Below are 21,455 nucleotides of genomic sequence, written 5' to 3'. Positions count from 1 at the left end.
ATAACCTAGGTAAAGAGATCTTTATGACAAGAGGAAATAACATCATTATGCAGTCCTCATCAAATGAAAAAAGGGCAGTTGTATTTTTCTACCACAGAGCAAAATAAATAGTTGCTTTTAAATCTTAGCCTTATAAAATTTAAATACTATAAACTGTGACAGATAACAGAAAGCGCAGACCCTTTTTTCCCCTTCTAGGGGCTAGATGAGGGAGAAGAGATATTAAAAATAGATTTCAAACCCCAGCGGCTGGAGTTTCCTGGTACAACTTAAAAAAAAAAGTACACAATGCCAAAGATTTACCGTATGCATCTATACAAAACAGGACCATCTAAGGAGTACTCTCTATGTAATCTTGGCAAGAACAGTGGCCATGACATCCAAATTTAAAACCAATTTTGGTTTTCTCCACCCTTGCCACCCCTACTTCAAATGACCTCAAGCAATAACAGACCAGGCGATGATTTTTCATATTTCTTCTCCACTGACAATAACAAAGAGTACCCCCTTCTTTACTTCCAGAGGGAGGGAGAAGGCAAAAGAAAACCTGTCTCCAGAACCAAAAGAGGGAGGATCTTTGCAGTCCCTAATCATTTCTTAGCCAGTAGTAACTGTAAAATTTAAAAATATGTCAAAGTCATATTACTACTTTCCTAGTTGAATCATTTAAGGTAGGCTAAACAGAGGAGCTGAATATAGTCACGGGAGAACAGCTTGCCTGCTAGTAACCTGAACAAGAGTTAGAGAGGCATTGTGGCTCAGTGGAAAGAGCATGGGTTTGAGAGACAGAGGACGTGGGTTCTAATCCCGGCTCTGCCACTTGTCTGCTTTGTGACCTTGGGCAGGTCACTTAACTTCTCTGTGCCTCAGTTACCTCATCTGTAAAATGGGAATTAAAAGTGTGAGCCCCAAGTGGGACAACCTGATAACCTTGGTATCTACCCCAGAGCTTGGCACAATTCTTGTCACATAGTAAGTGCTAAATAAATACCATGATTATTATTATTACTAAGAGTTAAACTGCAGAGAAGCACCATATTGTCATTGGCAGCCAAGGAGGGTCTTTTTGTGGGTGACTTCATGACAGTTGGGCTTTACTATTCCTTGTCCCAATAAGAATTGTATATATAAAATTAAATTTGCATTTTTCAAATGCCATTTTCTATTTATTATCTAGCAGCTAAGCAATTAAACAGGCTGCTCCTGAGAAGGACGAATATACCCTAAAGCCAAATACTTACTGGAGGAAGAGGAGGAATCTGTAGGAAAAGGTGGACACGGTATACTACCAATTCTGATTTAAGAAGTCACTGGGAAAGGGTAATCATGAATGTGAAGAAAGACTAACATTCTTCTTAACGTTGCTGGTCTTATTTTGGGAAGGAAAGCTTCAGAATGACTACACCCAGTCTACCTAATGATTAGTATCCTAGATCAGTAAATTCTCTTCTTTCACACTTGCAACTAGCTCAAAGATTTGAGTGTTGTCTGTGGTGACAAAGATTTTGTGAACATGTTTGGATTTAGCTTTCATGTTTTCTTCTTAGGTAAGTATCTTTTAAATGTTTAGAGCGTTTGCATCAAATTCAACTTAACAAGATATGTTGGGCTACATAGTCCAATGGTCAGTGCCACTACTTATCTATTTATCTAGTTATTCAGCATGGAATTTCTCCAGCAGTCTTCTCTCAAAGTACATATTAACACATAGCTATTTAGAGCATGGAAAAAAATGACAAACAGTACCAGCCAAATTATAAAGGTGATCTTTATTCTTTTAAACTGATAGATTATTCAGTTGTCTAGTTACGCTACCCTATTATCCTTCCTTTCTACTGCCTGTAATCCAGTATTGGGATGGCATTTCTTTATGATCTTTACAAGCCCAAAACCAAAACTTACTGTCCTTTAACATTTTCTCAAATTTGTCTTTTCAGAAAAGGAATGCATCATGGGCTGTCTTCTGCAAATTACGGTGAAAATTCAGTCCAGTTCTGAATAAGGGAGATCTCAAGTACAGGAAGGAGCAATTGAAAGGCATCTTGGACATACGAAGCACTGTTTGACGCCTGCAAAGGTTAAAAATAAAAAAGAGTAAAACACTATTACATTTCTATTTAAAATTTTATATTTTCAACATTGAAAGAGAATATTTCTTAAAATCCCAAAACAGGGCGATGATAATTTCTCTCCCTTTGTAATTACGGATAGAACACCTACACATTTGCTTTTCCACTATGATCAATCTGCCAATCTTGCAGTTTACTCATCCACCTGATTGGCTCCGTGGAAAGAGCACGGGCTTGGAAGTCAGAGGTCATGGGTTCGAGTCCCTGCTCTGCCACTTGTCAGCTGTGTGACTGTGGGCAAGTCACTTAACTTCTCTGTGCCTCAGTTATCTCATCTGTAAAATGGGAATGAAGACTGTGAGCCTCACGTAGGACAACCTGATGACCCTCTATCTCCCCCAACGCTTAGAACAGTGCTCTGCCCATAGTAAGCGCTTAACAAATACCAACATTATTATTATTATTACCAGTCTACCCTTCAGGACTCTCATTGGTGGTAAAATAAGTGAAATTAACAATCTTTTCTTATCATCTGAAAAACTGTTGCCTGCCTGGATGAGTAGATCACTCTTTCCGCAACTGAGTAGTTACAGTATTTATTACAGGCCTACAACATATCAAGCACTGTACCGTGTGCGAAGGTTGATACAAAAAAAAAATCAGATTAGGCACCATCTCTGTCCAACATGGGGCTCACAATCTAAGAAGTAGGGACAAAAGCAACTTGTTCTCATTTTACGATAAGAAAACTAAGGCACAGAGAGGGTAAAGGGTTCGCTGCCTGACAGTAAGCCAGTGGCAGAGGAGGATTAAGAGTCAGGTCTCCTGTTTCCCAGCCCCATGCTCTTTCTTTGAAGTCATCCTACCAAACAAACTTTATTTCCTCACTATTTTAGCAGGTAGCAGTGGCAATTTGCTGGACCCTTGGTCACATTCAGCCACTTTCCCAAGGATCAATTGCAATAGAGAACATGACGTGGGGGGACTCAGAGGAAACGGATAGAGAGAGGGTGGCTAAGAGCCAGAGGCAATGGCGTTTCCAAATTTGCTAAGGAAACACAATATTAAAAACTTGAAAGACTTTCATTCCGGGGTTTCATTTAAAGCCTAACATCCTCAACGGGGGATATGAATCTGAGATATGAATCTGAGATTCACAGTCAGTGAGTGTGTGAACTTGGGCCTAAATCCAATCTCTTGCAAACAAACTGTGAAGAACTTCAGCAAGTACCAGGTATTCATAGTGCATTTAAAACTTTGCTTGACATCTACCAAATTGATAAACCATTCATAGGAACAGATTCTCCATTTCTACAAAAAAATTAAAAGCACAGAGAAGTAAAAACTAAAATTACATTCCTTCTGGAATTTTAGAATAACTTAAGACTGCTAATGTAATCGATCACGTAGGATTTAAAAATACAATATAGTCTCTGCAATTGGCGTCTGGTTTTCAATGACTTACAACAGCTCCAAACAAATTATTGCTCACAGGAGTCATTTACAAACTAATGTTCTCAACGAATACAGAAAAACTTGAAATTTAACCAGGATTGTACCAGTGGCTGAAAAGCCTTGAAGAAACAGACCAAGGTTTCCTAGCAAGGAGATCGCAAGACGTTTTTGAAGAAAATCCCTTCTGATTAAATGTTGGTGCTTGGGAAGTGGCATTAACCTGTTTGTAATTTTCAGCCCCATCATGTTTACCAGCTGGAGCTGAGGAGGTGTTTCATTACTGAGAACTGTCTGCTCGCTGCCAAAAGGGGCAGCTTTAACTAATGACACCCTACAGCTTCTTCCTCTCTGCTCTGTACTGGAGTATAGAGTTTATGCTTTTAATTAATGAACAGAAGGCACATCAAGCACACATAACAGAATCAATCGTCTCAGTTATATCCTCCAACATGACCTAATAACTTGTCTTGTTAAAAAAAAAATAAGCACAAGCCACACAATCAGCACAATTCTTAAAACTACAGATATGAAAACCGATCAGAACTAACCTCTAAAAATACACCAGTGATTAATGGGTTAAGCACATCTGGCTTTTCTTTGACCTAGAACAAGGACAAAAAGTGAATTGGACCATTGAATTGTGGGACCTAAATCACATGGGCACCCATAAAGTACACTGGCACAAAATATATGGCCAAGAATACCCAACAACTTTCAGGTTGAACTATTTGAAAAGTTGGCTCGATTTCTGGATTTTAGTACTAGCTGTTTAGTGCAGACATATGCTAACTCACTGGGACCGGGGGGGAGGATGAATGTTGAGTACACCAAGAAGTTCTCCCTGCCCAAGAGAGCAAACATCTGGTTTCAGAGGAACCACTGCTTATTTCTGATGGGAAAGAAAATGGTCATCATTGTAGGGCTTTTTTTTTTTTTTTGAGTGCACACTTCAAAAGCAGGAGAGTTGGGCCACTGAGTGGTGGGCAGTAAGAACTTGGGAGTTCACAGCTAGAGGAAGGAAAGGAATCAGTTCCAGGTTGGGTTGCTTACTGATCTGGAAGAGGAATGAGGAGTTTGGAACCAACCAGCATCTTGGAAAGTCTACCGAATGGGCCAGAACCAGTCCAAAACAGATCCTCTTGATCTCCCAGGTGGTGTCTGCAGCTCAGGGCACACCCTTCTAGGCCATCTGAACTCTTGACATGACTAGGTTCTCCGGAGAGCAAGCTCACTGTGAGCAGGAACGTATCCACCGGCTCTGCTGTATTGTGCTCTCCCAAGCGCTTAGCATGCAGTAACCACTCAATAAATACCATTGATGATAATAACCAGAGATTTCCACAAGGGTCAGGATCTCTGGTCACCAGTGCAGTTCACCACTGTTAGGAGGCTGCAATGGGGTGCCAGGAGCTGCTGCCCACGTGGCATAATTACCGCTACCTGGCAGCCAACTCACCCCCAACTTTCCCCACCAATGGTGTTAAGGAAGGCTAGCAATGGTGGGATGGACGGGAGAGAATGGGAGCAAGTCAAACAGTCACCCACCTGGATAACCACAGGGGACAAATGAAACAAGTGGGTGAATAGAAGTCATTATCCCATTTATATTGGAGTTCTGTTCTCTCACTGGCTCTTAATATCAATATTTTAGATTTACATTTGAAAGTATGAAAACTTTTAAATAAGAAAGGGATGAAAACTGTTCAAGGGAGAGATTTTAGTTATAGGATACAGAAGGTAGCATATGTGGGGGATAAGATAAGAGAAAGCTTCAAACACCGATTACACAAAGTTCTTACCCCCGTAACTGTCAGACTTGTTGTGAACTCTTTAGATAGAGAAGATAATTCTCTACACAATACAATCGTCATTCTGGGGAAGAAAAAAAATATTTCAATCGATAGGGTTTCTATACTTTTTTAAGGGTTATATTTAATACTCTAAGAAATAAATCACTTCAACGGATACTCAATGAGAATTATAAAAAACTTATATAAAGACAATTAAGCTGCCAAAGTAAAAACTTAACTGTATATATATTTAAATTTCAGGAATGCATTTCCAAAGGCCAACTTCCCTGCAGACGCTTTCAAGACCCCGTAGCTCATACCAATCATGAGTTTCTTCAACAAGATAACATTTTACTATAGAACTCAGACACGTGCCTCTTCCTAAGTCTTCTTGCTTTTTAGAACACACATCCCCCTGGTCTCATGGGCTACATTTTATGTAGAAAATTCACATCAGCAATTACAATAATAACCTCAGAATTAGGTTCCAAGAGCACAGTGAGGTTAATAAAGCAGAAGTGATTTACAATCAGTCTTTCACTGTTGGAATAATCCATCTGAGTTTCTGATTTTAAGGGAAAAAAATAACACACTTGCCTAGTAATGGACTAATATTAAAATTAAGCAACTCAGAATGCATTTCATAAGAGAAGCCAAAATGAATCTTAAAAGGATTTGGTCTGTAGCGGTTCCTAAACAGCGAAGAACTCCACAGGCTATTGGCAGGCCCTAACTCAGTTTCCTACCTAATTACCAGGAGTGGAACTCACTGTGACAAGGCTTTACTTCTCTCTATGGGTGTCACTTCCTGCTTCTGTCCATGAAGAACTAGAGCTGCTGTTTTGTGAAACAGTTCAATGGAGTAGGCAGTCAGTTCAGCCAGACTTCGAATAGCGAATGCATGAATATCCTGCAGGACAAAAATAATCATTTTCCCTAGTATCTTCTTCCCTGGCACTTTCTTCCAAGTGCCAGCCACCTTTTCTCCCCAAAAGGAAAGGATATAACATGTCAGGACCCTTTAAAATTGTGAATGCGAAGCTATCAAAGGTTCCCAAAGACCCACAGCTCATGGCTCAAATGTGTTGAAAAGGTTCACTGTTACCTCTATAGATTTTTCAATATCATGGTCTGAAACTTCTGATTCCACCTGTTCTCCTTCTTCCTTTTCTTCCTCGATGGAGGGCTCAGAGTCGAATGTCTTTATCTTCTCATAGGCAGTATTTCTAGCCTGCTCAACAAAGGAGAAATGTACACATATCATAGCCTAAATGGACGAAGTGTCTGAAGAGAATGAATGCCATATGAATCTCTTGGAAATTCCATCCACAAGAGGGCAAAAAAAGAGAAAGACAGTGATAGGCTTAATTTAAGATAAAAAAAGAAAATGAAGGTAGATAGGGAGAAATACAAGTAAAATATAATTCACCCTCTGGATTCAATCTTCTTGTAGATAATCAGTAATTGGTTTTATTAGACACTCTGCACAGGCATAATGGCTCTAACAATAAATAACCTAAGAGAAATCACTTATCCAAAATAAACTCAGCTAAAACCACATAATTATTACTGTCCCAATAAATGGCAATACCATCTACTGGCTTGATGTAAGAATCCCCTGGTGAGAGAAGAAGGAACACTGTAACCCTTCTTTTATATGTATGTGACCTGGAAGTCACCACTGCAGAAAGCTTATTTTAGAGCCACCTAATGATCACTTCAAATATTTAGGCCCTATATTACAAAAGTATTCTAAATTGACTACAAGCTTTGATTAAAGCATGTTCAGGTTACAGAGGTAAAAAAAAAATTTTAAGTCTGCTGCCAAGACCAGTGACTGAGCAATACCAATTGGAAAATACATATTCTTATGTTCTTTTGCTTTTCTTTTTCTTCCTCTCCCTCTGTCTCTCATTCCCCCTCTCGAAATTAAAGCATAAGGTCAGGTCTTTTCAGCAGCCAAGTACTTCAATGGACAAAGTAGCCTATATTCACCCTTTTCATAAGCATGTCCAGCTTTAAATGGTGTCAAAAGGAAAGTGAGGTTCCTAGGTGAAGGCAGATTTTTGACCCAGTAGGTTTACAATTCAAGGTGGAAAAAAGACTCCTAATCTCAATAATCCCTCTCCCAGAAACGTACAACCAGTCCTTACAGCCCATCTAAACCTGCTTGGCTTGAGAACAAGAACCACCAGAAAAAAATAACTCACTTTGACCAGTTTGTCTGGTTTGGTCGAAACACGCAACTGTGAAAACAGCTCTGTGATCTCCACACTGAAATCTTCATCTCCTGGAAGACGGCAAAGATAAATGTACAGCTTTTCAGGGAGGCTGGAAAGGTCATACGATACTCTGCACAAAACGCTGGTTGAATGACATATACTGTGACTTGGAAGTCTCAAGTACCCAGATTATTTCCCATCTCCAAATCTGCTTCCAGATTGAAATATCTGAGCCACAATTCCCTTCCCGACATATCTTGCTGAGCATAACACGCCCGTGGGGAATGACGTATGGTGAGGGAACCACAATAGTGTGAGGAAGGACCCTGATAAGAGAGGTGGGGCTGTACAAGAGTGTCAGAAGATATTGCAGCTGGGGCCCCGAGCCCATAGGAGGGAACCCTAAAACTGCACTTATGAACCCTGGAGTGGCTTAGTGGCTAGAACAATAGCCTGGGAGTCAGAAGGACCTGGGTTCTAATCCCGGCTCTGCCACAAGTCTGCCGTGTGACCTTGGGCAAGTCACTTCAATTCTCTGTGCTTCAGTTACCTCATCTGTAAAGTGCTAAGTAAGACTGAGTCTTATGTGGGACTGTGTCCAACCCAATTATCTCTATCTACCCCAGCGCTTAGTACAGTGCCTGGCACGCAGTGGGGCGCTTAAAAAAGAGGTGGGAGCAGCTAGAAGTTGAGGACCCAGAAGCAGCTCTCTCCTTGTTCTGTGTCCTCCTCTCTCCATGGGTAGTTCCTTTTTTTTGCTCAATCTTCCCCAAAACTGAGCTTCTGTGGTCTGCCTGGCCCTAGGGACCCTGAAAACAGCACTACAGTAAACCAAATGAATTCTTTACTACTAAAAGTCCTATTTTGGAGTCCCGGCCTCTCAGTAATTAGAAAGATAAAAATAGAATAGACAAATTGTATGTGTTTGTCTAGAAAATCCCTTACAGCATTTTAAACTAAACAAATACTGTTAATGGTGTCATGTGCAAATAAACTACCGTTATTTATAAACTTCAATTATGTTATTATAGCAGGAGGTGGCCACGAATACTGTGGCTACCGATATGCTACTAAGGGGACTATTCAAGACTAAATGTAACTGAATGTTACCCACTAAATGACCCACTAATGATGGGATGTCTCTGCCTAGGTTGGGGTAGATAGCCCAGAACACTGGCAAACAAACTCCATTCTCTCCTCCTTTTTCATGGTCATGGTCACCTAGAGGGAAGGGGAGTGTTTCCTGTGGCTTAGTTTTTGGCAAAAAGTAATTATGGTATTAAGCGCTTACTATGTGCCAAGCACTGTTCTAAGCACTGAACATTGTTCTAAGCGCTGATGATCTGGCCAGTCCATTCATGATATCCATCCCATGCATACCTATCCTAGACATACCTTATACATGCTGGGAAAGCTTGGTTGGTCTGAATAATAATACTAAAAATGATGTTGGTACTTAAGTGCTTACTCTCTGTCAAGCACTGGTCTAAGCACGGAGGTGGATACAAGAAAAAGGTCAGATACAGTCACTGTCCCACATGGGGCTCACAATCTAAATAGGAGGAAGAACAGGAATCGAATCCCTTTTTTACAGATGAAGAAACTGAGGCACAGACAAGTCAAGTGACTTGCCCAAGCAGCAGAGCAGTAGTAGAGCTGATATTAGAACCCAGGTCCTCTGACGCCTAGGCACTTTTCACTAGGCCGCACTGCTTCCCAAGAACCCTGAGAAAGCAAAGACACAATCAAGAACTCAGGGCTACATATCCACATTGCATTGTCAATGAAAGCCTAAAATACACTCAGACACTGAGAGGTTGTTGGAGGCGGAGAGATTTAAGTAATACAACTCTCGTGTATTTTACTCTCCCAAGTGTTTGGTACAGTGTTCTACACATAGCTTGTTGTGGGAAGGGAACATGTTTACCAACTCTGTTGCATTGTATTCTCCCAAACACTTAGTACAGTCCTCTGCAGACAGTAAACACACAATACCATTGACTGATTAAATAAGTGCTCAATAAATACCATCGATTGATAATTAAAATAACCAATCAATCAACAGCATTGACTGAGTGCCTTATGAGTACAACACGATGAACCAAGTGCTTTGGGAGCACAACGGAAACGAAAGAGACATCCCATGCCTTCAAGTAGTTTTGCCACCTAGCCAGAGAGCAAATACTGTTTGGTCTTATCTTGTCTTATGCCATCAAGTCGTCTTCGACCCATAGCGACTGCTTAGTGGCCCTAGATTAAACGAGAGAGTTCTTGGTGAACTCTCAGTGTGTCTTCCAAGCTGTCTCTGGTCCTGATGCGAAGAACCCGAGAGGGCAGTGGGGAGTCACAGGGATAGAGAAGTGAGGACTCACGGGTACATCTGCATTCTGTGTTGAACTTTTCTTTGGGGAATAAGTGGTTGTGTTTGGAACAGCAGGCTGTGATGCTAAAAAACTAGCACAAACGTCAGCTCCAACCATTGGCTCCTCCTCAGACCATCCCGACTGCCTATGAGATCCTTGACATCCCACAAGCAGAGTTCTCTGGGACATAAAATCTAAACTGTAGATGGTGAATCACATATACCTCTACCATTACTTGGTTCCTGCAGTCCCCGCTAAAACCCCTTCAGGTATTACGATATCCTTTGGAGGGCAGATCCCAGCTACAGATTCAATCCCCTCCTTTCCAGGTGGGGGTCTGCTAATGCAACTCTGTTGTGTTCTACTGTCCCAAACACTTAGCTCAGTGCTCTGCCCACAATAAGTGCTCAATAATTATCATTGATTGATTGACTGAGGGGCTTTTTTTTTCCCCTCCTCAGCTTAAGGGGTGTCATGGGAGAGGTAGGACTGCCTGGAATGCCTCTGCATAAACAGTATCAATGAACCTTTTTCTTCCTCTGTTCCAATTCAGACACCTCATTCAGAGAACTCACTGTTCTCTGAAGTACAATGCAGAGCAGGGATCAGTGTAGACATCTGCTGTCACTGTTTTTCTCTTGTATCCTGCATTAGCAGGTGAACACAAATGAAACCTGCCCCAGGAGCAGGTATTCCATTTCCGGAACCAAATACAACATATATCTGTAATTTATTTATTTATATTAATGTCTGTCTCCCCCTCTAGGCTGTAAGCTCTCGCTGAAGGCAGGGAATGTATCTGTTTCTTGTTGCACTCTCCCAAGTGCTCAGTTCAGTGCTCTGCTCAATAAATACAACTGACTGACTGAACATACATCACTGCCCCTACCTGGGTTCAACCTCCATTTTCTCATTTAATTCGCCCAGTTAGGTTTCTAAGTGTCAGAGAAAATTTACTGACAAACATACACTAGACTACATATTTATACATATTACCCCTTTGCTCCTCCTCCTCTTCGTCACAGAACTCAGGTAGTGAAAACGCTTCTTTGAGTTGCTCCAATTCAAGTTTTAATGCCTCTAATTCTCCTCCAGACAGGGAGTTGGTGGTGGATTTTACCTGACGATAAACAAATCGGAAAAGATTCAGGGAAGTGAAAAGCAAAGGGAGGAGGGTGAAAACTCCCATAATGCACAAGAAGGAAATGGAGATTAATGCAACTAAAGCAATAAGATCTCAAAAACCAAGGCTAGCTGCTCCTTTACAATAGAAACATTAGTACTAGAATCAGAATTGATGGAGTGTTCTGTTGGGAGCAAGTGGAGTTTGGTAAGTACAGAACAAAAGAAATGGCTTGTTCCCTGCCCTTAAGGAGCTTATATTCCAACGGGGGGGAGGCGAGTAAAAACAGGTTCATATGTGCCAGAGAAGGTTGATGGGTTATACGGACAGGTGATGTTGGGCAAAGAGATTCCCAACTGCAGGGAGACACTGCAGTGCAGCTTGAATCAGAGGTGAGCAAGTATTGCTAGCCCCTAATGACTACTGGGGAATTTAGGGTCAATGCACCTTGAGCAGTTAACATCAACCAGGTAGGTATGTCCAAACTGGCATCTTATGCAACCCTATAGAATGCTATCTGTGCCAAGGAATCGAACCTGACAGGTTAAGGAAAAATAATAGTGATTAGAGGACATGCTCTCAGGGCCGTTAATCTGAACTGCTTTGTTTACACCGAGAGGACTATTCTACTCATTCAACCAGGCACTGTTTTTTCACTGAACGGTTTGGGAGTACTTTGGAAGTTTCCATATTTGAAATACATCTTTTTTTGTCCTTAAACTATCTACATCAAGTAATCAGTCAATGGTATTTACTGAGCGGTTACTGTTTGCAGAACACTGAACTAAAAACTTAGGGAAGTGCACTTCTACAGGTGGTAGATGTGATCCTTGCCCACAAAGAAATAAGAAGGAAATTAAGTCCTTCCCTTGCAAAAGGCATTTTTCAGTTGATTTTTTAAATTACCTTTACATCGCTTTCTTGAGAAAGTATCTCCAGAGCTTCCAGATGCGAAAGGCCTTGAAACTCATCAAAGAGTAGCCCATAAGTAGCTTTCTTGTCAGCATCCACAGTAACCTTATTGGCCGTCCACTCCTCTTCCTTCTCCTTTGCCTCTCTCAAAACCTTCAAGAGAAATGGGGGCACCAAATTTCAGTGAGTGCTGAGTTAAAGGTTCAGTTTCAAGAGTTGGAGCAGAAGAGACTGTGATAAAGGGTATGAAGCTGAGAACACAAAGCCTTGCCTTTTCATTCATGGGATGATGATTAAATTATAAAAGGCTGAAGAGTTTATGGAAGGAATCATCACTCAGCTTTTGATACCCGCCTGCAGCTCGATGACCCAAGGAGTCATATCTCTTTCAGATACTGGCTATAAAATGTGTTTAGCATACAGTTTAGAGCTCACCTTCCACCCGGGAGCTGTAGGCCAGACACCGGAAAAAGAAGGGGCCAGACTCATTTGAAATATTATCTTAAAGAAGTCAAGGGAAACATCCACTGAGCTTTCTGCAAAAAAGACAACTAAAGAGGGCCCCGGATTTTGTGGGCCCAAATATAGTATGGAATGAAGAAGATAAGATTGCTTGCCAAAAGTAACAGTGCCCAAAATGTATCATGGTCTGAAGGAAAGAGAACGGGACCGGGAGCCAGAAGACTCAGGTTCTAGTCCCAGCTTTGTCACTGCCCTGCTGAATGACCTAGGACAAGTCACTTAACTTCTCTGCTTCTGTTTCGTACCTACAAAAACTGGAATAGGCTATTTGCATTGCCATGCCTTTTATATTGTAAGCCTCAGGTGGAACACCCTGATCTGGTTACTTCAAATCTACCCCACAAATTAGCACGGTGCTTTGGCACTTACCAAACAGTTTTAAAAATGCCATAATTCTTACCTGAGACAGTGTAGAATTTCTGATCATTAGGCCTTTTGTTTTCTTAAATCCCGGATCTCCTTCAGCTATTACATCCATTGTCTTTTTTCCAATAAATTCCAAAGCATCCAAACCCCCAGTAATGACACTTTTTCCCTAGAAAATACATGTTCAGCAGGAGTTTGATTGCACAAATTCAGTAGCAATCACCTCACACATAAGAAGATACTCAATATCTGAACTTCATGCTCCCCATCTAGACAATAAACTTCTTGTGGACAGGGCTCCTACCTACCAACTCCATTCATTCATTCACTCAATCAATGAGTCACAATTACTGAGTGCTTACTGTTTGCAGATTATACTGTCCTTTTCTTATAGCTTTAGAGGTACCAATACCACTCAGTACCACTGACTGACTGATTCAGCAAATCTCTAAAAAAATAAATCAAATAAATGACTTTATTCAGCAGCAAACCTGTAACTTGCATGCTTATTTTCATGCCTGTCTTCCCCTGTAGTCTATAAACTCCTTAGGGGTAGGGATTGCATTTACCATCTCTGATATACTGTGCTTTTCCAAGTTTAGTGAAATGCTCTGAACACGAGTGCTCAACAAATACCACTGATTGATTGATTAAGGAGAGGTCTAATCCCAATGCTTGACTGATTAAGAAGGAGTTGTCTAATGGAAAGTAGAGTCTGGGAGTTGGGAGGCTTGGGATCTGCTCCAACTAGGTTATGTGTCCCTCAGGCAAGTCACAACCTCTCTGGACCTCAGTTTCCCTACCCACAAATTGTGGGTAATACCTACTACTCTTCCCCTCTTCCCCATAAAGGGGTTAGATGGACAAAGTTAGAATACGGATGTGAAAACAATTCAGAAAAAATGCAAATTCCTTTTACAAATTCAAAATATTATTAAAATGGTAAGGTAAAAACTTCTAGATATATAATTTTGCTGTTTTCAGGGTGCTTTTCCAGCACTGCTGACTTCAGCCCTAAGTGTTGGTGAACTACCACCTCATACCCAGGTTTATGTAAATCATCACAACAAGATATTTGAAATTTTAAAGAGGTAGAAGAAAGCTCAGAAGATGTGTATACTCTCAAATTCAAAGGGCAATAGGCATAAAGAAGCAGCATGGCCTAGTGGAAAGAGCACGGGCCTAGGAGTCAGAAGGAGCTGAGCTCTAATCCCGGCTCTGCCACTTGTCTGCTGTGTGCCTTGGGCAAGTCACTTCACTTCTCTGTGCCTCAGTTACAGCATCTGTAAAATGGACATTAAGACTGTGAAACCCATGTGGGACATGGATTATGTCTGATTAGCTTGTATCTACCCCAGCGCTTAGTACAGTGCCTGGCACACAGGAGTCACTTAAATACAAAAAAACAAACCAACAACAACAAAAAAAAAGGCACGGGCCTGGAAATCAGAAAACCTGGGTTCTAATCCCGGCTCAGTCGTTGGTCTGCCATGTGACCTGGGACAAGTCTCCCTGAGCCTCAATTTCCTCATTTGCAAAATGGGGATTCAATCTTACTCCCTCCTACTTAAGACTGTGAGTCCCTTATGGGTCAGGGACAGTGTCCAACCTGATTATCTTGTGTCTATCCCAGCACGTAGTACAGTGCTTGATACAAAGTAAGTTCTTAACAAATATTATCATCATTATTTTTCACTCACTGTGCTCTGAACTGCAGTAGAAATAGAAGAGAGCATTCCAAAAGCCCCTCCGATGGGTGAAGAGCTTACAGGATCTTTAGCTGAACTGCTTGACTTGGAATTTGTGTCCCCTGAAGGAGAGAATATTGAGATGCCACTTACAAGACTTGTAAAACTCGTATTTTTGCCACATAAGGTTTCTGGCTCATTAACATAAATGAAAATACACACTATTAGCATATAAACAATCTTTAGCAGCCCTCATCTATTCTTCATCTTTTAATGAACTAACATAAACCTGAGAGCTGGAGATTAAATCAGAGAGCAGGACAATGTAGCTATGATCAACTACAAGAGTTCAGAAAATCCCAAAATGGGACTTTCTATCCCTAGAGATGATTCAGTATAATCTTGGAATCATTAGTAGGAACATGACAGTGAAAAGACCACAAACAACACCTGTCATTCACTGCAAAGGAAATTGACAGTCAATACAAAAATCAAGAGCATGCTTATAAAACATTCCATGCAGCTAATTCCCTCAAAGTATTAGGCCAGTTCAATCGTTGCAGTGAACTACAAATCTAGACTGTGTTATACTTTGGTTTTTATAATTTAGGACTATGCATTAATGAACAAGATGAATCACACACATAGGCATGGATATATAATGTATACAGGTTTTATACCTTAGTCCTTGAATTATGTCTAAGGAATTTGGAAATCAGTCCTTTTATTATTCTTATTATTTTCTTACTAGGGACAGTTTCAGATGGATGAAAATTATGCTCCGGTCTTTTAAACTTTGCCCTTAAAGGCCAAACAGCTTATCTTCCATCACAACTATACCTAATCTGACTCATACAACACGTGAGAAACCATCTACAATCACGTTACCGTACTGATTCCTGACAAGTCTCTGATCTTCAGAAATGGAAAGGTTCCGTGTTCACAGTTTTGGCAAACTTACCTTCTGTGGCATCTTGGACCTCAGATGAAATTTCACTGGGGTTGGGGATTCCTAGGGAGGTCTCGGCCCTCTCAATGGCATTTGAAATACCTTGCCCTGAGAAGGAAGATGACATCGCTTTTAAAATTTAGCAACACCTGGGTTATAACGTTCATCCAGACTGGCACTAAAGGAAGAAGTAATTCTGTTTCTACTCCTTAACAGGTCAGTTAAATGTGCCTTCCTTATACTACAGGCAGCCACTTTAGGCTATCATACTTTGCCAATGCTCTTTGGCCTTTCATTTCAGCAGTGGACACCTATTCAAAGTCCTAGAAGTTGACTCAGGTCAAGAAGGTTGAAGTGGCAACTTTTTCCGCAGGACTTGCTCCCTACAGCCTTTCCTTCTACCCTCTTCAAACTTGCTTCCTCTCCCTCTCTGACCTAAATTCTCCAGAAAGCCAGAGTCTCCCACCCTCAACTTCCTCCACCATCCAGAAATGTTCAGGAGTTTGTACGTATGTTCAGATCTGTAACTTATTTACATTAATGTCTATCTCCCCTCTAGACTGTAAGCTTGTTGTGGGCAGCCAATGTGTCTGTTCACTGTTGTATTGTACTCTCCCAAGCATTTAGTACAGTGCTCCGCAAACAGTAAGCTCAATAAACATGATTGAATGAAGAGCAGTTCTTAAATACTGATATTTCTTTCTCACAACGTAAAGCCACCTAACATCTGCCAATTCATCTTTATCATCTGAAGTCTTTCGTTAACTTAACCTGAAGCGGAAATAAGAACAAAGTGGTCTGTATAAATCTGGAGGGGTACAGGCATAGAACAATTCATAATATATGAAAGTACCTGCTATCCTTACCTACAGTAGCTACAGTAGCAGAGGCAGAGGAGAGCAGTGACTTGCCCCAATTCCCCCAGTAGCCCCATCCTGCCAGGGATGCATTTGTAACACTCGAGTCCTATTTTTCCAACAAACAGAAAAAAGGAAAAGAAAAATCAAAGGAGTATCTTCTAAGCTGCAGGCTTGTATTATATTCTGGTGGATCAAGAATAGACGGCATATCATCAGCCAAAGGAAACGTAAGGTGTTTATTATTTTTATGGTTGACGAGATATTAGACCAGATGTCCTTGGCAAAAAATATACTGGAATGCTTATTCTTCAGTTCTAGTTGGATCTGTTGCTGAACTGTACATTCCAAGTGCTTAGCAGAGTGCTCTGCACATAGTAAGCGCTCAATAAATACTACTGAATGAATGAATCCCAGTGACAACCTGGGGCCAGGAATCAGCAAAGCAATGATTTTGTCCCTTGTGGGGTAAGTAAATGTCGGGCGTGGGGAGGAGAGAACACCCTTCCTTGGACAGGGGACTGTAGGCTCGTTACGGGCAAGGAATATGTCTGTTATATTGTACGGTCCCAAGTGCTTAGTAGACTACTCTGCACAGTTAGCACTCAATAAATATCACTGACTACTCTCCCAAGCTCTTAGTACAGTGTTTTGCACCACAGTAAGTGCTCAGAAAATACCATCCATTGACTGACTGACTCAAGACGGTTGAAGTGGCAACTTTCTCTGCAGGACTTGCTACCCTACAGCCTTTCCTTGTACCATCTTCAAACCTGCTCCCTCCCAGCCCCCTCTCCGACCTAAATTCGCCAGGAACTCAGTCTCCCCACTCTCAAATTCTTCCAGCCCCCAGAAATGTTCAGGAACCTGTCAAAGAACCAAATAATGATAATAAGAGTGGCGCCGGTTAAGCACATACTATGTGTCGAGCACTGTACTAAGCGCTGGGGTGGATATGCGCAAATCGGGTTGGACACAGTCCCTTTCCTAGATGGGGCTCACAATCCTAATCCCCATTTTTTACAGGTGAGGTAACTGAGGCACAGAGAAGTGAAGTGACTTGCCCACAGGCACACAGCAGACAAGTAACCGAGCCAGGATTAGAACTCAGGTCCTTCTGACTTCCCGGTCCCGTGCTCTATCCACTAGGCCTCGCTGCTGCCTTCCAGAGATATTGAACTTTATTACAGACATGCCAGAAGTCGCGACAAAGCACTGTAGGAAAAAGAGATATAGAAAAATCACGGCTTATGGCCAAAGAAAAATGACATCAGTAGAAACTGAGTCTGGACTTTACACGCCTTAGAAAAGCAATGCCAACGTGAAGAATATTATTAAGTGTTCCCAAATGGTGCTGTGATTTCCTTTTCTTTAGGTGGCATTTGTTACATGTTTACTATGTGCCAAGCACTGTACTAAATGCTAGAGTAGACACCGGCTAGTGAGGTTGGGCATAGTAGATACCAGCTAATCAGGCCGGACACGGTCCATGTCCCACATGGGGCTCACAGTCTTAATCCCCATTTTACAGATGAGGTATTCATTTATGCATTCATTCAATAGTATTTATTGAGCGCTTACTATGTGCAGAGCACTGTACTAAGCGCTTGGAATGTACTGAGACATAGAGAATTGAAGTGTCTTGCCCAAGGTCACGCTGCAGACAGGTGGCGGAGCTGGGATCAGAACCCAGATCCTTAATAATGTTGGTATTTGTTAAGCGCTTACTATGTGCAGAGCACTGTTCTAAGCGCTGGGGTAGATACAGGGTAATCAGGTTGTCCCATGTGAGGCTCACAGTTCATCCCCATTTTACTGATGAGGTAACTGAGGCACAGAGAAGTTAAGTGACTTGCCCACAGTCACACAGCTGACAAGCGGCAGATCCTTCTAATTAGGATCCTTCTAATTAGATCCTTCTAATTCCCCGGCCCGTGTTCTTTCCACTAGGCCACCTCCTTCCTTCCAGATTTGTCGCACTTTATTACAGCCACGCGCCTACCTCCTCTGCAGCTTTCAACGCTTGCGTCGGTGAAACTTCTGAAGGCACAGGTTCACTAGGAGGTCTGACCTCAGGTCTTTTCCGAGTTGGAGCTACGGGCTCAGATTTACTGTCCCGCCTGGCATCGTGACCCGTGGGCCCAGACTCCCCGACTGGCTGATTATTTCCATCCTCGGGGCTGGTCACCTCTTCTGCTGCCAGATTTTCAACTCCGTCGTTTTCAGACATGGCTAGTACATTTCCTATGAAAAGGAAAGACCTATTATTCAGCGTTTACGTAGCCCCTTGTGCCTGTAAAATAATCTGACACCCTCACAATGGCCAACGAATTATTAATACGGCAGTACTACAGGAAAATTCGAATCTGCAGGTTTAGAGACTTTGCCCGGGCCATGACTAGAGATGGCTACGGTGACTATTATCGCAGGCCCCTCCACTCTTGAGCAGGGCCCGGTTTCTCACTGGCCAGAGGGTGACGCAGGTCCTGCTGCTCCCACACTCCAGGGCTTAGGCATCTACGGGCCAGGAGAGGTGGTGGTCGGGACTCCCAAAAAATGGAGCCGAAGCCATCGACCTGACTACGTACGGGGCCGCTGCGGTTTCCTCTGGGAGCCTCGTCCTTTCTCTGCCATCTCCCCAAGCCGGCTCGTCTATTTCCCGTGTCAATCTCTCACCTGGGTATTTTTTCCCAGTGCTTAGAAGAATGATGGTACTTGTTAAGCGCTTACTGTGTGTAAAGCACTGATCGGAGCGCTGGGGTTCATTCATTCATTCATTCAATAGTATTTATTGAGCGCTTACTATGTGCAGAGCACTATACTAAGCGCTTGGGATGAACAAGTCGGCAACAGATAGAGACAGTCCCTGCCGTTTGACGGGCTTACGGTCTAATCGGGGGAGACGGACAGACAAGTAATCAGACTGGACACGGTGCTCGTTCCACATAGGTCTCACACTCCTCGTTCCACATAGGTCTCCCAGTCTTAATCCCCATTTTACAGATGAGGTAACTGAGGCCCAGAGAAGTGAAGCGACTTGCCCGAGGTCAAACAGCAGATCTGTGGAAGAGCCAGGATTAGAACTTAGAACTCGTGACCTTCTGATTCCCCGGCCCGTGCTCCAACCGCTAACATATGCTGTTTTTCACACGCGACTCTTTATGTTCTGCATGGTAAGCACTTAATATATACTCTTACTGCTACTACTACTACTAATAATAATAATTGCAGTATTTGTTAGCCCTTATTATGTGCCAAGCACTGTTCTAAGCGCTCAGGTAGATACAAGGTAGTCAAGTCCCATATGAGGCTCACAGTCTAAGTAGAAGACAGAACAAGTACTGAATTCTTATTTTGCAGATGAAGGACCTGAGGACCGGAGAAGTTAAGTGACTTGCCCAAGATCACTTGGGGAAGCAGCGTGGCTCAGTGGCAAGAGCCCGGGCTTGGGAGTCAGAGGTCATGGGTTCGAATCCCGGCTCTGCCACTCATCAGCTTTGACTGTGGGCAAGTCACTTCACTTCTCTGTGCCTCAGTGACCTCATCTGGAAAATGGGGATGAAGACCGTGAGCCTCACGTGGGACCACCTGATGACCCTGTATCTCCTCCAGTGCTTAGAACAGTGCTCTGCACATAGTAAGTGCTCAACAAATACCAACATTATTTTCTGTGCCTCAGTTGCCTCATCTGTAAAATGGGGATTAACTGTGAGCCCCCCATGGGACCACCTGAGTCCCCTGCATCTCCCCCAGTGCTTAGAACAGCGCTCTGTACATAGTAAGCGCTTAACAAATACCAACATTACTAGAGGAACAGCTTGGCTTAGTGGAAAGAGCGCACGCTTGGGAGTCAGAGGTCATGGGTTCGAATCCTGGCTCTGCCACCTGTCAGCTGTGAGACTGTGGGCAAGTCACCTCACTTTTCTGAGCCTCAGTTGCTTCATCTGTCAAATGGGGATGAGGACTGTGAGCCTCACGTGGGACCACCTGATGACCCTGTATCCCCCAGCGCTTAGAACAGCGCTCTGCACATAGTAAGCGCTTAACAAATACCAACATTACTAGAGAAGCAGCTTGGCTTGGGGCAAAGAGCACAGGCTTGGGAGTCAGAGGTCATGGGTTCGAATCCCGACTCTGCCACCTGTCAGCTGTGAGACTATGGGCAAGTCACAGTCCCCTGAGTCCCCTGCATCTCCCCCAGCGCTTAGAACAGTGCTCTGCACCCAGAAAGCGCTTAAATACCAACACTATTATTATGGTGATTCTCTGCGCCTCAGTTGCCTCATCTGTCAAATGGGGATGAAGCCGGTGAGCCCCCCGTGGGACCACCTGAGTCCCCTGCATCTCCTCCAGCGCTTAGAACAGTGCTCTGCACCGAGGAAGCGCTTAACAAACACCAACATGATTATTATTCCCTGTGCCTCAGTGGCCTCATCTGTAAAATGGGGATTAACTGTGAGCCTCAGGTGGGACAACCTGAGGACCCTGTCTCTCCCCCAGCGCTTAGAACAGTGCTCTGCACCTAGTAAGCGCTTAACAAATCCCAACATCATTATTATTTTCTGTGCCTCAGTTGCCTCATCTGTCAAATGGGGATTAACTGCGAGCCCCCCGTGGGACCACCTGAGCCCCCTGCATCTCCCCCAGCGCTTAGAACAGTGCTCTGCACCTAGCAAGCGCTTAACAAACACCAACATGATTATTATTCTCTGTGCCTCAGTGGCCTCATCTGTAAAATGGGGGTTAACTGTGAGCCTCAGGTGGGACAACCTGGTGACCCTGTCTCTCCCCCAGCGCTTAGAACAGTGCTCTGCACAGAGTAAGCGCTTAACAAATACCAACATGACGATGATGATGATTGTTAACCTTGGCCGTGCCCCGCACCGCAGACAGCTGCCTCCGCCGGTCCTGCCGCTCCCGGAAGTGACGCAGGTCCCCGCCCACTTCCGGCCGGGAGCCTGCCATGCCAGACCCAGTCGGGGAAAGACCACTTCCGGTCTGCCGTCTTCCAGCCGGGACCAGTCGGGGAACGGTCACTTCCGGTCTGGGGTCTTCCTGATCGGACCTAGTCGGGGGTCTGGTCTCTTCCTGGTCGGGCCCAATCGTGGGGGGGGGGGGGGGGTCTGGTGTCTTCCGGTC

The 21,455-nt window shown here is 43.1% G+C and overlaps 1 protein-coding gene across 3 annotated transcripts; it reads right to left on the bottom strand.

Moving 5' to 3' along the window:
- Window positions 1-1,749: 1,749 nt before the first annotated feature.
- On the bottom strand, window positions 1,750-21,276 carry FAM114A2 (family with sequence similarity 114 member A2). Of its 3 annotated transcripts, none has more exons than XM_007655317.2 (14): window positions 21,183-21,276; window positions 18,319-18,560; window positions 16,326-16,425; window positions 15,472-15,567; window positions 14,523-14,632; window positions 12,857-12,991; window positions 11,929-12,087; window positions 10,896-11,019; window positions 7,525-7,604; window positions 6,420-6,545; window positions 6,085-6,224; window positions 5,324-5,396; window positions 4,073-4,126; window positions 1,750-2,069 (listed from the first exon to the last, which is right to left on the bottom strand). In XM_007655317.2, exons 2-14 carry the CDS (start codon window positions 18,544-18,546, stop codon window positions 1,971-1,973), a joined length of 1,524 nt encoding a protein of 507 aa, XP_007653507.2. In that variant the 5' UTR covers window positions 18,547-18,560; window positions 21,183-21,276; the 3' UTR covers window positions 1,750-1,970. The 3 variants fall into 3 exon arrangements, with proteins under 3 accessions (XP_007653507.2, XP_007653508.2, XP_007653509.2); XM_007655318.3 differs by having other exon boundaries at window positions 21,159-21,185; XM_007655319.3 differs by lacking the exon at window positions 21,183-21,276 and adding an exon at window positions 18,993-19,015.
- Between the last annotated feature and the right edge of the window lie 179 nt (window positions 21,277-21,455).

This window comes from Ornithorhynchus anatinus, chromosome X1 (assembly GCF_004115215.2).
Source record: "Ornithorhynchus anatinus isolate Pmale09 chromosome X1, mOrnAna1.pri.v4, whole genome shotgun sequence".
Classification (NCBI taxonomy): domain Eukaryota; kingdom Metazoa; phylum Chordata; class Mammalia; order Monotremata; family Ornithorhynchidae; genus Ornithorhynchus; species Ornithorhynchus anatinus.
The sequence above is the reverse complement of the archived record's forward strand: the minus strand, read 5'-3'. Positions and strand labels throughout refer to the sequence as shown.

Coding starts and splice junctions, on each gene's coding strand:
- FAM114A2 (XM_007655317.2), bottom strand. CDS start 18,546: ATGTCTGAAAACGACGGAGTTGAAAATCTGGCAGCAGAAGAGGTGACC. Junction 5,397..6,084: donor AGAAGTAAAGCCTTGTCACA/GTGAGTTCCACT, acceptor TTTCTTCCCCAG/AATGACGATTGTATTGTGTA. Junction 2,070..4,072: donor TCACTGGTGTATTTTTAGAG/GTTAGTTCTGAT, acceptor TAACCTTTGCAG/GCGTCAAACAGTGCTTCGTA.